We start from the raw sequence: 15,322 nt of genomic DNA, 5'->3' as shown, positions 1-15,322 counted from the left end.
ACTGTCTGACAATGTTTCTTCTTTTCCCCATTTAGAATATAAAGATTAGTACATTTTAGCTTATGATTAATATTATATTTTTACTTATAGTTTACCTAGATTCCACTACTATAACATTAGTTAATGAAACATTTTTAGCAACATCGGGATGAAACCTAATACAAACTAGTTGTGGTAAAAGATAAGGCATTGTGAATAAAATAATTGCGGTGCTTTTAAATGTTTTGATTCCAACTAAACCGGGTTATATACAAAACCTAGTAGCGCTCGATTTTAAATAACGAATAAATATCTGGTATACGCGCGCGGCGCGCCTTAAATTTAAATTTTATCCAGATGTTTTTTACTGGGCGGCACTCAGCCTGTAATTTTGCCGCAGCTTCTATGAACACTAACAGCATGGGATCCCTGCAAGTATATTGTTGTAAACACATATTTTAATAAATTCAATTGTATTAAATATTATGTATTTAGTATTAAACGCTATGTTCATCCATGCTATATTACACACTTGCCAAATTTAATGTGTGCTCATGAATAAATCAAAGTTGAATGTTTATTGACGATGTCAACTTTTCCAGACAGTTGCTCTGCAAGGTGAAAATGATAATTTGCACGGCGCGTCCTCCAAAGTTGAGTGCAAATATGAAATAATTTTGCTTTTAGCTTATATATTGGCGTCAGGCAAATAATTGATAATATTACAAAAAAGAAAGGAAAATTGCGCGCGCTATACTTCGAAAAAATTCAAAAAAGATTTATTCATATTGATCATCCATAACCTTTTTGCATATCCGCGCGCGTACGTGTGAGACTGAGAAAAGTAAAGTTGGCAAGCGAGCATTAATAGTGAATAGACATAAAACATTATATTAGACTTCAAAAATTAAACGCTAGGTGACCCCGTGATCTGAGCATCAAATTTGTTTAGTTTCCATGAGGGGTCCAAATTTAGAAATAGAATCATTCGAAGCTATAAATGCAAAAGTTGCCCTACGATGCGCGGCGTGCCCCCATTTCAAATTACTTTGTATTACGTCGTGACCCCCATTGTCGTTTCATTAAGTGGCGTCACCCCTGTTATGTAGCGTTTCTATGATACAGGGGGCCACGTTCACATAGCCATCATGTGCATACGCGTACTGCGTTCACATAGCCATGTGTCTACGCGTACTGCAAGCGAGAGGGCTCTGGTTATAGCAACGTACTGCATGACGCGCTTGTTTCATTGTTTGGCGGTCGCGCGCTACTGCAAGCGAGAGGGCTCCGGTTAGGGTAACTGGGTAAGGGGCCGGCCGCGCACTCGTGCGCGGCGGGTCATACAATTGTAGCGCGATGCACTACTGGGTCGCGCGCGCATCCAATAATGATTCTCGCAACCAGAATCTGCTTAAGCAGATCGGCGAGATGCGAAGGATTGACATCGTCAATCAAGTCATACAACGTATGACAAAGATTGCTAAGAATATTTTCATGAAAGCAGCTTACTCATTACTTGTCATACGTTGTATGACGCGCCGCGCACGAAGTGCGCGGCTCCCCCTGTATCGTCAGGACGATAAAGTATCGTCAGGATATATTATATATATTATATATATAATAGTGAAACGACCGTGGGGGTCGCAACGTGATACAACTCATTACTGGGCGGCGCTCAGCCTGTCATTCCGCCGAATCTCTATTTTTATGTTTATGAAAATTAACATAGCCTGGGGTCCCCAGGTAATGGGTAAGAAAGCAGCAAGCTCAGTAAGACTTAGAGTTACCTGGAGACCTCAGGCTTTCTCTGTTCATAAACAGATTGAAGATGCAGCGAATGGCAGGATCAGCGCCTCCCAGTAATAATGGCAATGCCTGGTAACATCTGGTATGCTATTTTATCAGTTCTCGTGAATACAAATGAAGATACAAAAGTTATTGTATTGTAAGTAAACATAAATGAAAAAATTCGATATCAATGTTCTATAAAATGCAATTCAAATAACAAATCCTCAATTTCGACAAAGAACACGAAATTGAACTTCCAGGCAAAATAAACGTAATTAAATGCTATTCAATATGGCATTTAATAAAGATTATGAGCAACAAAATCAACACTGAACTATCGATAAAGTTTGAAGTCTGAATCTGTCAAATGCAACAGTAAATGCAGCATGTTTATGGACAAAAGTCGATCAAGTAAATTATCCAAAATTTAAATCATAAATCGCCAAATTGAAAACCAACTTTTATGGTCGCTCATTACCATTCTAACATCTTATCGCGACACAATATTATCTCTATATCTAAGAAAACACTTTTATATACTTTTTAAGCAAAACCTAGAAAACCAAAAGCCAGCACACAGTAACATCTCATCTAAAGTTCATTATAAATATGTATCTAACTCCATAAAAGATATTTGGATCAAACGGGAAACTTTAGTATGTACACTGCAACTACTATGTACTACTCGTCAATCTTTTTTCATGCATTTTAGTGTACTTTTTAGATGATGTTTCTGTTCCTGAACCCTGAGCAACTCTATCCTGAGCTCCCTGGCCAGAGTGAAGAGCGCGCTGTTGTGCAGCTCGTAGTCTCTGATCATGGTTCTCAGATCTGCCAGGTCGGTTTCTTTGAGCTGCTCGAAGTCTGGTTCCGTGTGCGCCACATCGTCAAGATTCCACATGTCTGGGGGCAGCCGGGTAATTAGGGTATAATATACACATATATTATATTACATTGCATATTAATGCACTGATATAAACTTGGAGTGTTATAGTGATAACTATAACACTCTGATAACTTAGTCAGTCCAACACTAAATTGAAATTAGTAGACTAACAAGAATTGCGCATCCACTGCATGACGGATAAAAGGAATACCCCCCCCCCCCACCACCTAATCTCATCAATCTCCTTAACCCCTCTTTTGGGGGGGGGGGGGGGTGGGGGGGGGGCAACCAGAGTTGAGACACAGTTAATAAACTGCGGAGTGACTAAAAATGCTATACAGCAAAAACAGAACGCTCCAACCAAACACTCCACCTACTGAACCTAACCACCCTAACAACTCTCTAGCTCTCTCTCTTCAACCCTCATTCCCTCACTCCTCTTGGTGCACAAAACCATTCTAACCTATGTATGTCCCCCCTACGGGTTCCACAAGCCCAACGGTACATAGTTAGACGAAAAACAGAGAAGCCTTGATTGCCAGATCAAGGACTGCATCAGTAGCAGCGAAATACGGATATACCTTCTCCCTTACAGTCAGCGAGCTGACAACTATCTGACTGTGTCTTTTAGGCCTTGCCACACCACCTTCGCTATTGCATCCGCTCGCCCGTATTCACTGACACATGCCACACCTGGGTTTAGTATGAAGATGTACGCATATTCACCCAAGATGCGGAGATGCCTCAGTTTAGCGAGTTGAGATACAACAGCAAACTCACAGGAGCATGGATCAGAATCATCAGTTACCAACCTGACACCGTTTCGGGGCTTTAATCGCAATACGGTTTCCTGTCAGGCGCCCCAGCAGTCCACCCTTGAACCACCATCTGATCCGAGAGTCACTTGAGGAGACCCGTTAGAGCTCGCAATTGGCGACGAGATAACGTTTATGGTACCTCTAGATGTTATAGTGAACTCTCAAGCTCCAACCTTCCTGAACTCCCACTCCCTCTTTCTCGATAACAAATAAATCCATCTGGAACAGTGGGCTGCCTCTTTCCCGCTGTCCCGTACCAGCTTCTTCAGCTCTCTTCCCCTAAAACCAATCCTCCTCGCAGCTGTCTCCAAACTCTGCGCAACCACTCCCCTAGCTCCAACTTCGACTGCGGCATTATAACAGCACCAACCTTTCGCCTGAATCTCAGCCTGCAGACCGCTGTATCGGTCGAGCTTGTACTCGTGCGATTCAGCGATCCGCTCTTCAGATGGTACTGTTAGCTCCCACCAAATAACTGTCTTTGCCGACCTTGAGAATATCACAAGGTCCGGCCTCAGCCGTGTTTCCACAATCTCACTGGAAAACTTAAGCTGCCCCTCAAGGTCTGACAGCACTATCCAATCCCGATACCCACTCAGGATCCCAAAACCACGACTCTTCTTCCGGTCGTCTGTACCTGCTTTTCTTTTCCCAGCAGGAACAAAATCAATGAACTGCCTTCCATCGCCGGCCTTGTTCTTATAAGTGTTCACTCGGCGATCACAATGGAAGACAACCTGTTCAGAGATCTGCTTCAGAACTTTGTCGTGCCGCCATCTATACCTTCCTTGACTAAGGGCCACCTTACACCCAGCCAAAATGTGCTGAATGGTGCCCATCCTCTCCTCACATAACTTGCACTTCCCATCCTCATCTTCACTCCACTTGGAAACCATAGAGGGGGTTAAGAGGGTGCCGTACACAGCACTTAGCATGAACCCAATAAGTGAGTCACCATACTTAAAAAGTGTATGCCAGCTCAAATCCGTCTCCATTACGAGCTCTCTCCACCCACCCCACCTGCTCTGCATCTCCAGAGAACCTACTTGCACCTCCCTCTCTCTTTCAATGTTCTCCTTCACTCTCAGCATAACCTCCCTCTCTCTTTCCCGCTCATCCATCCTCTCCCAAGGTTTTTTCCAGTCACCAAAACCGATGCCAACTCTTTTTTGAGGTTGCACCATCCCTCGCACCGATTCACAGACCATAGTGATAACTATAACACTCTGATAACTTAGTCAGTCCCAACACTAAATTGAAATTAGTAGACTAACAAGAATTGCGCATCCACTGCATGACGGATAAAAGGAATACCCCCCCCCCCCCCCACCACCTAATCTCATCAATCTCCTTAACCCCTCTTTTGGGGGGGGGGGGGGGGGGGGGGGGACAACCATATTAAAGTATATTAAAATAAAGGATTTTTCCCGATTTTGACCCGGGGATATACTTTAATATACTTTAATATATCCCTATCTCCTTGGAGGCCTACATCAAAAATTGTTGCCCAAAATAAGCTTGAAATGCAATTCTTAATCGATTCCAAAAAGTTCTTGAAAAAATATTGAAAACTGATGGAGTTATTTCAATTTTAATGAAGTCATTTTGGCTAGTATTCCGAACCGAAATATTATGTGCAATTTTCCCAATTTTGTTCATGGAGGTCTTTTTACTTAGTATCCACTATATTCAACAAACACTGAGTTATATCTTTCACATAGAGTTAGTCTCATTAAAAAATATTGAAATTTTATCGAATTTGGGCAAAAGCGAATTTGGGAAAAGCGTATGCCCAAATATGGGCATATTATTTTAAGCTCATAGCTTAGCCAATTTTTGACCAATCTGGATGGAAATTCATGTACTAGTCCTAAAAGAGGCTTATCTTGCGAATCTGAGTGAAAAATATAGTTCATCATGTAAATCTTAACGAAGAATATAAATCTTCTAATTGTAGGTATATTAAAGTATATTAAAATGTAGGATTTTTTCCGATTTTGACCCGGGGATATACTTTAATATACTTTAATATGGTTGCCCCCCCCCCCTCTTTTCACTATTGTCCATTTCCAACCATCCTTTTGCTTCGCTAAAATTAACTTACAAATTAACTTAAATTATTACTAACCTTTTTCAGCTTTAAGTTCCTCTTCATCTGCCTCAAGGTCTTCCTGAAGACAGAATTCATATGTAGAGAGAAAAAAAATTAGTGTTTTTAATTCAATGCAATTGAATACCAAAGACAGCTTAAAATGTTCATTTTTCAATACGTAAAGGAAATACGAACCAACTGAAGTTTGTTCTGACAAGTTTCCTCGTGGAGTGATTGAAAATCTGGTAATTTAAAGCCGTCTGGGCAGTATGTTAACATTGCAGAGTCGACCGAGCCCGATCTGTGTCCTCGAGCCATGGCAGGTTGTTCCAATCGCAATATCGGCAAATCAGTCTGTCAAACAACGAGTGTAAACAATAATGTTAAGAAAAATGTAAAGAAATTCCTTATCCGTATCGTAAAATAATACTCTTTTCCAGGTAGGGGTATTTTTTGTCATGTTCTTCTTAAGTGTATAATTAGTGATAGAGAACGGATACTAATTATTGTGAAGTAATCTACTTCCACGACGCAGAAACACGATTTAGCCGCGCCGGTTGCGGGATCGCACAATTTTCCATATATTTTCTGTATTTATTTGTGATTTTTGTCGCACTCAAATGATGCTCCTCCCATAACTGGTGTAACTCACGTGGCCATCCAGTGCTTCCGCGACATTCTTCTCAGTCGTATCTTCTTGTGATGTCACCAGATTCGGCGTGACGTCATCAACACGGGGCGTGACGTCATTATCATCCTCACCGGATTCCTCACTATCACTATCGATCATCTCTCCCTCATTTAGAACTATTGTTGGAGCTTCCATGAGCTCAGCTTCAGGTAGCTCGTCAGCCAGCCTCTCATACCCTAGTGGGAAGTTTAAGTGAGGTATATTGTTAGTAGCTACATTAGATCTGCACATCAATTCTAAATAGTCAACGATTCCCATTCCAGAGAATATATATTTGAATTACCTGATGGGTCATGATTGACACTATTTTCAGAACCAGACGTCACCTCCCCATCTTCCGCTGAAGTAGTGGTAACCTCTACTGGAGATCCCTGTTCTTCCTCTTCCGTCTCTTCGTCTTCTTCTTTTGTTTCTTCTACTTCTTCTTTTGTTTCTTCTACTTCTTCTTTTGTTTCTTCTACTTCCTCTTTTGTTTCTTCTACTTCCTCTTTTGTTTCTTCTACTTCTTCTTTTGTTTCTTCTATCTCTTCTTTTACTGCCTTTACTTCTTTTTCTTTTATTTCTTTTGCTCCTTCTATATTTTCCTTAGCTTCTTCTTTTATTTCTTCTTCTCCTTTTTCTCCTTTTTCCTCCGCTTCTTCTTTTTCCTCAACAAGGATAAGTGAGGAGGGAGGTGGACTGGAAGTAGGAGGACTGGAGGGAGGGGGACTACAGGGAGGAGGGCCAGTAGGAGCGGCCGAAGAGGGCCTCCTGCGCGGAGGTCCCATATCTGGTCTTGAGGGTCGTCTCGTTTTAGTTGATGGAGACAAAGCAGGCGGGGGTGGAGCTGGAACTTTGTCTTCGTCTTCACTACTTTGTAGCAGAGCTTCTACGTCTGAATGTTTTATAGATGTTATATTATGACAAAATCGGCAAAATGTACTACAATTTTAAAATTCCATGTACATGTATCCTGATTCCTGGATAAGGTTCGCAATCAAATAAATACCAATTCTAATAATTTTCAGGAAAGCGTCCAGTAATTATTAATATGAAAAGCGCAGAATATCCGAATAATAACTCATCTTACCGTCATCTCCTTCCTGAATCTCGAGCTTAGTTATGAAATCCCCGACTTCTTCATAAGTCCTTTCTCGTCTGATCGGCAGTTTTGTGTCACTTAGTGCCTGTTCTGGAGGGAGAGAGAAGTTAGGAAATAAAATTGAGAACTGTTCACCAACGTCACTAATTCACACAAAAAAATTATTAATTTACAACGTGACCTCCAGACTGCTCGGGCAGCTGTCAAAAAGAGTTGAAGTTAAAATTATCAGTTTGTCTAAAATCGAAGTATAAATTGCCGTACGTGTTGGTAAATTCCCATACTGATGACAGCAGATCATTATCAAATAAACTGCCACTAATACCCTCAAGGCTCAAGGTGACCTCCCTTTCCCAGAAGATGAGAATACTAATTCACTCTTATTATCCCAATTAGTAAGCAACCATTATCATGATTACACTTACAAATATTGAGGCAGTGTCCCGATTCCTAGTTCCTGCTTGCACTTAACTTCCGTATACATTACCACTTGCTTGTGAACCTGTGTTCCATGTAAACACGTGATACAACTGGACACGTGACTAAAACGTGACACCCATGAAATTTTAACTCGGATGTTAAACTTCGCATAAACCTGAACAGTCGTACCCTTATCGTTTATCAACCTTCACGAACTTCTCTTCTCTTGAGTTGAAACTAGTAAATTTGTTTATTGTACCTGACTAATGAAGATCACACTACCTTTACTACGCGGTAAGAAGCCCAGTAAACCTGTCTCCAGAAGTAAGTCCTGGGCTGAGAAGAGCTCAGTAAAAATGAAAGCGTTGTGGAGAGACCACAAATCAGAGGGTCAGCAGGTTGAGTTTCACAGTGTAAAATCAGAGGGTCAGCAGGTTGAGTTTCCTCCACCTAAAAAGAGGTTTACCTCTTCTCCTGATCTCTCATCGTGTTCCAACGTGACGACATGTTGTGGTAGGAGCTGTGGTCACGCGACAACTAAGCGTGCTACAATCAGTGCTGCTAAACTCAAACCTCTAGTCAACCAAAGAGATTCGAATAATGGGTCTGTATTTTCTTCTCCTACCTCATCACTAAATCTCTTATCTTCTCCTACTTCTTCTATAAATACAGTTTCATCCGGAGTAAGTTATCCGTTACAGATAGCACAGCTTTATCAGATAAAGCAATCTAGTCTAACAATGATTCTACCAGACCGGCAAGATAGGTTACCTCCACCAGATAGGTTACCTCCACCAGATAAACCGATAAGATCTAAACATGCAGTAAAGAAGAAGAAGGAGGTGGCGTCATCATGTGTACAGTGGGACTGCGTGGTGTGTACTCTGGCGAGGCCTCATCTCAGACACAGAGTTCATTTAGAGCTTGGTTTCTGGAGAGAGTTTTACTGACAGTTTTGTCAAGAGTTTTATTGACAGTTTTGGCGACAATTTTATGGAGATTATTTTATTGAAATTATTAGTTACAATATAGTTGTGAAATAATAATGTTCAAGTTGTAACGAGAAAGGCCCACAATTAATTTAATTTTAAGTTTTTATCCATTTTAATGCTTGTCTTCAGAGACTGGAATTAACTTAAATAATAATAAAAGTGTATTTTTATTTAATAATATAGCTCCAGCTTTCAGAGGAGCCGTGGTTAAATTTCGAAAAGCCTCATCCTTGCAAAGACGGAATACTACAATCTTGACAAAAAATTGTTAAGATTCCTAAAATGAAAGAGACAAAGATGTCCATTCTAAACGAAATCATAACAGACATATAATGTCAAGAGATAAAATAAATTAGGCGACCTGTCAAGACTTGACAAAGATACAAATAGGTCTAGTACATAGGTCAATTAGACTTGTTCTGAATTGTAAAAGTAGAGAAAAGTAAAAAAGAGAATTCACCATTCACTGATTAGAAGTACACATATTTCTTAAAGTAAAACCTTGGTTAGGAGAATGGTCAACATCATTCTTCGACTCGGATTCACTCGATTTTGACTTGTGCTTCTTCTTCTTCTCCCTCCTCTCTTTCTTATCGTGTTTCTTCTTCTCCGACATGTCTGACAAATCTAACTTTCGGGAGACCTGCGAAGGAATGTTTCAACAACCAAATAACTCATTAAGGGCGTACGCCCTGAAATTGAACACTTTTTATCAAGATAGCAGTTGAGCCAGAAGCTAGGACCCGAGATAGAACCTCAGCTAGTCTACAAAAGTCTACAAAATACTCCCATTATGGCTCGTTTAATTCAAAGATGGTCGATAAAATGCGATTGTTTAGTGTTTACCTTACTCCATGAATATTCTGCATTTAAAAAAGAATAAAACAGCTTTATTGATCTAAAAGGCGAAATTTATAATTATTAAGACTGAGTCACTGAGAATCGTCAATCATTTCATTGGCATTTTCAGTATCTTCGTCTTCTTCGATATTTCCTGCACCAAAATCTTCAGCTTTAATAGGCTAATAGAAAATTCACCGTCTTTTCCGATATTCCAGAAGATATTTTTTAAACTCCTCCAGTTTTTACTTTATATAGAAGTGCTGAATCACTTAGTCACTAAGTTTCTTCAGCCATGTCTGTTTCACTTTGAGCCATGTCTGTTTCACTTGAGTTACTTTTATTAGTGTTCTTACGATTTCAATACCTCCAAGTAAGTGGCGACCTTTCGGATTTGTTCTAACTTTCTGTCCCTTCTTCTTGCTTCTTTGGGTAGAATTATATAATATATACGTGTGTTTTTTATTCGAAGCATTCAAAGAGAAAACACATAGAATAAGGTTATCATATAATCTATGATTTTATTATAAAATGAAACAAATACTCACAGGTTCGCTCTCCTCCTCTGAATTGTCACTGGAGTAGTAAGATGAGCTGCTCAGCACTGGCTGAGGTTTCAGATGGAGAGGTGTTGTCGTGACAAGCTTCTTGGAAGGGCGTGGTCGCTGGCGCGGGAGTGTGTCGCACGTGCTGTTTTCCTCGCGAAATGTTACATTTGCACCCTTTGATGTGCTCCCACTGCTCTTCAGAGACGACTTCTCGGGGCTTTTATTGTTTTCTGCCTTAAATTAGGTGGAGATAATGTGTTAAAATTGTGGGATTGAGTCGTTGATACTTGATAGAGGTTTTGTCTAAGTACGAACACTTTATGTTGCAACTACATTGATTTAACTGACTGTTTGACACGTGACAAAGTCTAATTGGCAGAGTGTCCTTCTCCTTCTAGTTACTATTAATAAACTTGCTCTTGCAAGGTTGAAGAAAAATCAAACAAACCAAGAAGATACTAAAAATAATTTAAGCTAAAATCACATAATGTAAATGTAAACTTGGCGTGTTTATGTTTACATTAGACAACAACAGCTAACACCTCTTACACTCAATCAACACAACAAATATAGTCGACCATCTCATCATAGTCGATAAGAAGGGCCACTTGACTGGGCATTGTATCGGATTACGAGAAGATACTGGACTATCACACAAGCCATAGGAGTACTGAGGTACAGAGTTCATGCTCCGCTACGTAATGAATTTCTTACACAACGGTTAAATGATACCTCAATACATTTCTTACGCAATACATAATATTAATAGCATTAAGATACAATAGCTACACTGAGTACTGAGTAGTACGCAATTACTCAATGTAAAATTATCCGTGGGGCCCTTTCCTCGGAAAATAAACTAGGAAACGATATTTGCTGCTTTCAGGGGCAGGAACCGAGAGTGCACTTTTTCCCACGGTTTGTCGAATACTGTCACTTATTGTCAAACTTGTTATTCCCTGTCAAATATTGTCGTATATTGTCGTATAATGTCGTATATTGTCGTATATTGTCAAATATTGTCGTATATTGTCGTATATTGTCATTTCCTGTCATTCCAGTGGCGTAACGTTGCCTGTTGGCGCCCCCTCCCCTTTTAGGGCCCCTTCCTAAAATTGAACAAATTAGATGATTTTAGAGGATACGCCGGTAAAATCTCTAAAAAATGTGTCTTCTAGATCAAAAGGCGCAGTTTTGCTAGTACCGTAGTTAAGTTTTTCGAAATTGTCCCACATTCAAACGACGATTTGGCGCCCCTTTGTTACGCCACTGTGTCATTCCCTGTCATCCCTTGTCATTCCCTGTCATTCCCTGTCGTATATTGTCCGAGTATATTGTCAAATGTTGGCACATATTGTCGTAAAATTGTCATGACATTGGGCACTCTAAATCAATAATATCAATCGATTAATACCAAATTGCATCCGAATAAGACACAACATAAAAGTTTACATTTTAAAATCTACCTTATTGATGGACGAGAGGAGATTATTGCTGACATGAAAAAGGAGAGAGTCTCTGAGTTTGTGAGGCACGTGAACGGGTAGTTGAACTGAAGAAACGGCGGAAATACAAGAAATACAGTGCATTGCAACTGCAAACTCAGCCAAGGAGAGGGAGCCGTCGTGATCCATGTCGGCTAGATCCCTGGAGGATGGATCTCAATTAGAAGCTGATTACATATCGTTTAAACTTAAACTTACTTCTGCTGTACTTCTGCAATATGTGGCTCTCAATCGTTTTCCTAACGTCCGAAAAAATAATTTAATGAAACGTCTTTTAAATTTGACAATTAAACGTCTCTTAAATTTGACAATCGAACGTATCTTAGATTTACAAATATTGGGACTGAAAGAGCCATACAGAGGGGGCTGCATGTCAAAGGCAAGGTATCATTTAGACGTGCTTTTAAGCACATATCTTACAGTTTCATGGTCCAGTAAGTCAGTTTGTTCGGTATATTGTCTGTGTCACTACTATAGAAGTAATAGTATGTACGTTGGCGTAGTTGTAACCATACCATATTTTAGCAAGCGACTCCCTTGGCAGCCCTGTGTTGACTAGGTACTCCCTCGACTGTTTTCCTGGGAAAAATAGCTCAAGAGTTTTATATTCCAATTCTGAAAGTATTCAACGAGATTTGGATGATATTTTAATTTTTAGGCCGCTTGCTAAGAAATTGTAATAATAAGATTCTGCATTGAAGTTAAAGCAGAGAATTGCTACAAATGCGCAATGATTCGATGAGGTTGGCTTGTGCCAATACCTGAGATAGAAGGACGCTTGGGCTGAACCGAGAAAGCAATCAGTAAAGCCCTGCCCTACAGGCTGATTTAGACCCAAAGCCAATTAAATCTAGCCAATTAAATAAATTGACTCGCGGCGCGCGCCAAAAATTGGTCAGTCGCTCTGCGTCGTGATACAAATATGACGCCGCGCGTTACGCTAACGGTGTGCCAAACTATAGAATTGCGGTTTGTGTACCTGAATATTCAATATTATCGTCAAACTAAAATTAATCATAAATGTACCTGATATAAAACCATGGAGCGGTTTTATACCATGGAACGCCTCCTCGTAACTACTCCACTGATCAACAGTGATATTCCAGTCAAATCCAGGCTCTTTCTCTTTAACAGGGGCTACATCGAACTGCGCCCAATTCTGCGTGCTGACGAAAGTCATACTGCTGCCACGACTGGGAATATTTCAACTTTATCTTAACAATTCTAATGCAGCTGAAGGTCGTAGTTGTGTATAGTGAAACAATTACCAGTTTCTCATTCCACAAGATTAGATCTTAACAATTAGTATAAGTAGGAAGTGAATTACCGGTGGGTGTTTACTACGTTCTGCCAGGAAGCTGTCTCAGGCATCTTGCTTATACCATTGCTGAAAATTCTTTAATCAGCATACCAACATACCAACGAAATATCTCCGTATAAATTGTGAAAATCACAATTCGGGAGAAAAATCATCGTTGTCAGTGGAACTTGTTAAGATGTACGATTCATAAAATCCTACAAAGTGAAATTAAGCAGTGAGCTATCTACAAAGGATTTGAGGAATAGTAATAGTAATAGTAATAGTAATATTAATAGTAATAGTAATAGTAATAGTAATAGTAATAGCAATAGCAATAGTATAGTAATAGTAATTAGTAATAGTAATAGTAATAGTAATAGTTATAGTAATAGTAATAGCAATAGCAATAGTAATAGTAATAGTTATAGTAATAGTAATAGCAATAGCAATAGCAATAGTAATAGTAATTAGTAATAGTAATAGTAATAGTAATAGTAATAGTTATAGTGATAGTAATAGTAATAGTGATAGTGATAGTAATAGTTATAGTAATAGTAATAGTAATAGCAATAGTAATAGTATAGTAATAGTAATTAGTAATAGTAATAGTAATAGTAATATTAATAGTTATAGTGATAGTAATAGTAATAGTAATAGTAATAGTGATAGTAATAGTTATAGTAATAGTAATAGTAATAGTAATAGTAATAGCAATAGTATAGTAATAGTAATTAGTAATAGTAATAGTAATAGTAATAGTAATAGTAATAGTAATAGTTATAGTAATAGCAATAGCAATAGTAATTAGTAATAGTAATAGTAATAGTAATAGTAATAGTAATAGTAATAGTAATAGTGATATTGATAGTGATAGTGATAGTAATAGTAATAGTAATAGTAATAGTAATAGTAATAGTAATAGTAATAGTAATAGTAATTACTAACCTCGGTTTAGTTTCCTTCGTCTCCGTAACCGCACTCTCCTGCTCAATGCTTGTATCTGCACCATTTTCAGATGTCTTGTTGTTGTTGTTGTGTTCTATAGATTCAGGTTCCTGTTTTTTGTTATCAGCTTTTTGTTTTATGTTGGGATCAGTTACTTGCCGTGGCAGGGTGAACGTATCTCTGTTCTTGTGTGGCACACTAACGTACCTCTTGAATTTCGTTCTATCTGAGAAATGTCGTGCTAGAACTTTTACTGGTCTTATTACGTGGGCAATAGTAGTGTAGTAGTGTAGTAGTGTAGTAGTGTAGTAGTGTAGTAGTGTAGTAGTGTAGTATTGTAGTAGTGTAGTAGTGTAGTATTGTAGTATTGTAGTTAGTGTAGTAGTGTAGTTAGTGTAGTAGTGTAGTAGTGTAGTAGTGTAGTAGTGTAGTAGAGTAGTAGTGCAGTGGTGTAGTGGTGTAGTAGTGTAGTAGTGTAGTAGTGTAGTAGTGTAGTAGTGTAGTAGTGTAGTAGTGTAGTTAGTGTAGTAGTGTAGTGGTGTAGTGGTGTAGTGGTGTAGTAGTGTAGTAGTGTAGTAGTGTAGTAGTGTAGTGGTGTAGTAGTGTAGTTAGTGTAGTAGTGTAGTAGTGTAGTAGTGTAGTAGTGTAGTAGTGTAGTAGTGTAGTAGTGTAGTAGTGTAGTTAGTGTAGTTAGTGTAGTGGTGTAGTGGTGTAGTAGTGTAGTGGTGTAGTGGTGTAGTAGTGTAGTAGTGTAGTAGTGTAGTAGTGTAGTAGTGTAGTAGTGTAGTAGTGTAGTAGTGTAGTAGTGTAGTAGTGTAGTAGTGTAGTAGTGTAGTAGTGTAGTAGTGTAGTAGTGTAGTTAGTGTAGTAGCGTAGTTAGTGTAGAAGTGTAGTAGTGTAGTAGTGTAGTAGTGTAGTAGTGTAGTAGTGTAGTAGTGTAGTAGTGTAGTAGTGTAGTAGTGTAGTTAGTGTAGTAGCGTAGTAGTGTAGTAGTGTAGTAGTGTAGTAGTGTAGTAGTGTAGTAGTGTAGTAGTATGTATTACACGGGCACTATCATGGGATAAAATCAAATAATATCCATATAATATCAGGTTGATCAGAAACCACAATTAACCATGCCAAAAAGCTTATAAAGGATAACAAATAAGGTATAAAAGGTTCTGTATCTAATTGAAGAATATCTCTGATTTGAAACTGTACCTGATCTAAAACTGTACCTGATTTGAGACTCTTAGCTCGTTTAACAGTAGCAGGGGGAGGGGCTATCTTAACGGGTGTGACAGGTTCAGTGGTAATATCAGTGACATTCTTTATTTGGAACTGAGATATGGCTGCCTTCTTCCCGGGGGTGTTTTCAGTCATCACATCTTGTACAAACTCCTAGCAACGTGTAGTAACGTGTAGCAACGTGTAGCAACGTGTAACAACGTGTTAAAG

General features: G+C 39.1%; 1 protein-coding gene across 2 annotated transcripts; it reads right to left on the bottom strand.

The window, feature by feature from the left end:
- Positions 1-1,915: 1,915 nt before the first annotated feature.
- Positions 1,916-15,261, bottom strand: LOC134813006 (intersectin-2-like). Of its 2 annotated transcripts, none has more exons than XM_063820662.1 (14): positions 15,103-15,261; positions 13,886-14,111; positions 12,968-13,027; positions 12,667-12,833; positions 12,156-12,219; positions 11,602-11,782; positions 10,136-10,369; positions 9,249-9,390; positions 7,324-7,425; positions 6,538-7,128; positions 6,216-6,430; positions 5,759-5,917; positions 5,600-5,642; positions 1,916-2,670 (listed from the first exon to the last, which is right to left on the bottom strand). In XM_063820662.1, exons 1-14 carry the CDS (start codon positions 15,245-15,247, stop codon positions 2,456-2,458), a joined length of 2,544 nt encoding a protein of 847 aa, XP_063676732.1. In that variant the 5' UTR covers positions 15,248-15,261; the 3' UTR covers positions 1,916-2,455. The 2 variants fall into 2 exon arrangements, with proteins under 2 accessions (XP_063676732.1, XP_063676733.1); XM_063820663.1 differs by having other exon boundaries at positions 1,917-2,670; positions 10,136-10,352; positions 11,588-11,782.
- Between the last annotated feature and the right edge of the window lie 61 nt (positions 15,262-15,322).

Source organism: Bolinopsis microptera, chromosome 3 (assembly GCF_026151205.1).
Source record: "Bolinopsis microptera isolate Bmic1 chromosome 3, MBARI_Bmic_1.0, whole genome shotgun sequence".
Taxonomy (NCBI): Eukaryota; Metazoa; Ctenophora; class Tentaculata; order Lobata; family Bolinopsidae; genus Bolinopsis; species Bolinopsis microptera.
Note: the sequence above shows the minus strand (reverse complement) of the source record. Positions and strands in the feature narration are given on the sequence as shown.

Bases quoted from the DNA above. Each gene is read 5' to 3' on its own strand.
- LOC134813006 (XM_063820662.1), bottom strand. From the start codon at position 15,247: ATGACTGAAAACACCCCCGGGAAGAAGGCAGCCATATCTCAGTTCCAA. The intron at 7,129-7,323 runs GTAAGATGAGTT...TAAAACATTCAG, and splicing joins GATTCAGGAAGGAGATGACG to ACGTAGAAGCTCTGCTACAA. The intron at 6,431-6,537 runs GTAATTCAAATA...ACTTCCCACTAG, and splicing joins TGTCAATCATGACCCATCAG to GGTATGAGAGGCTGGCTGAC.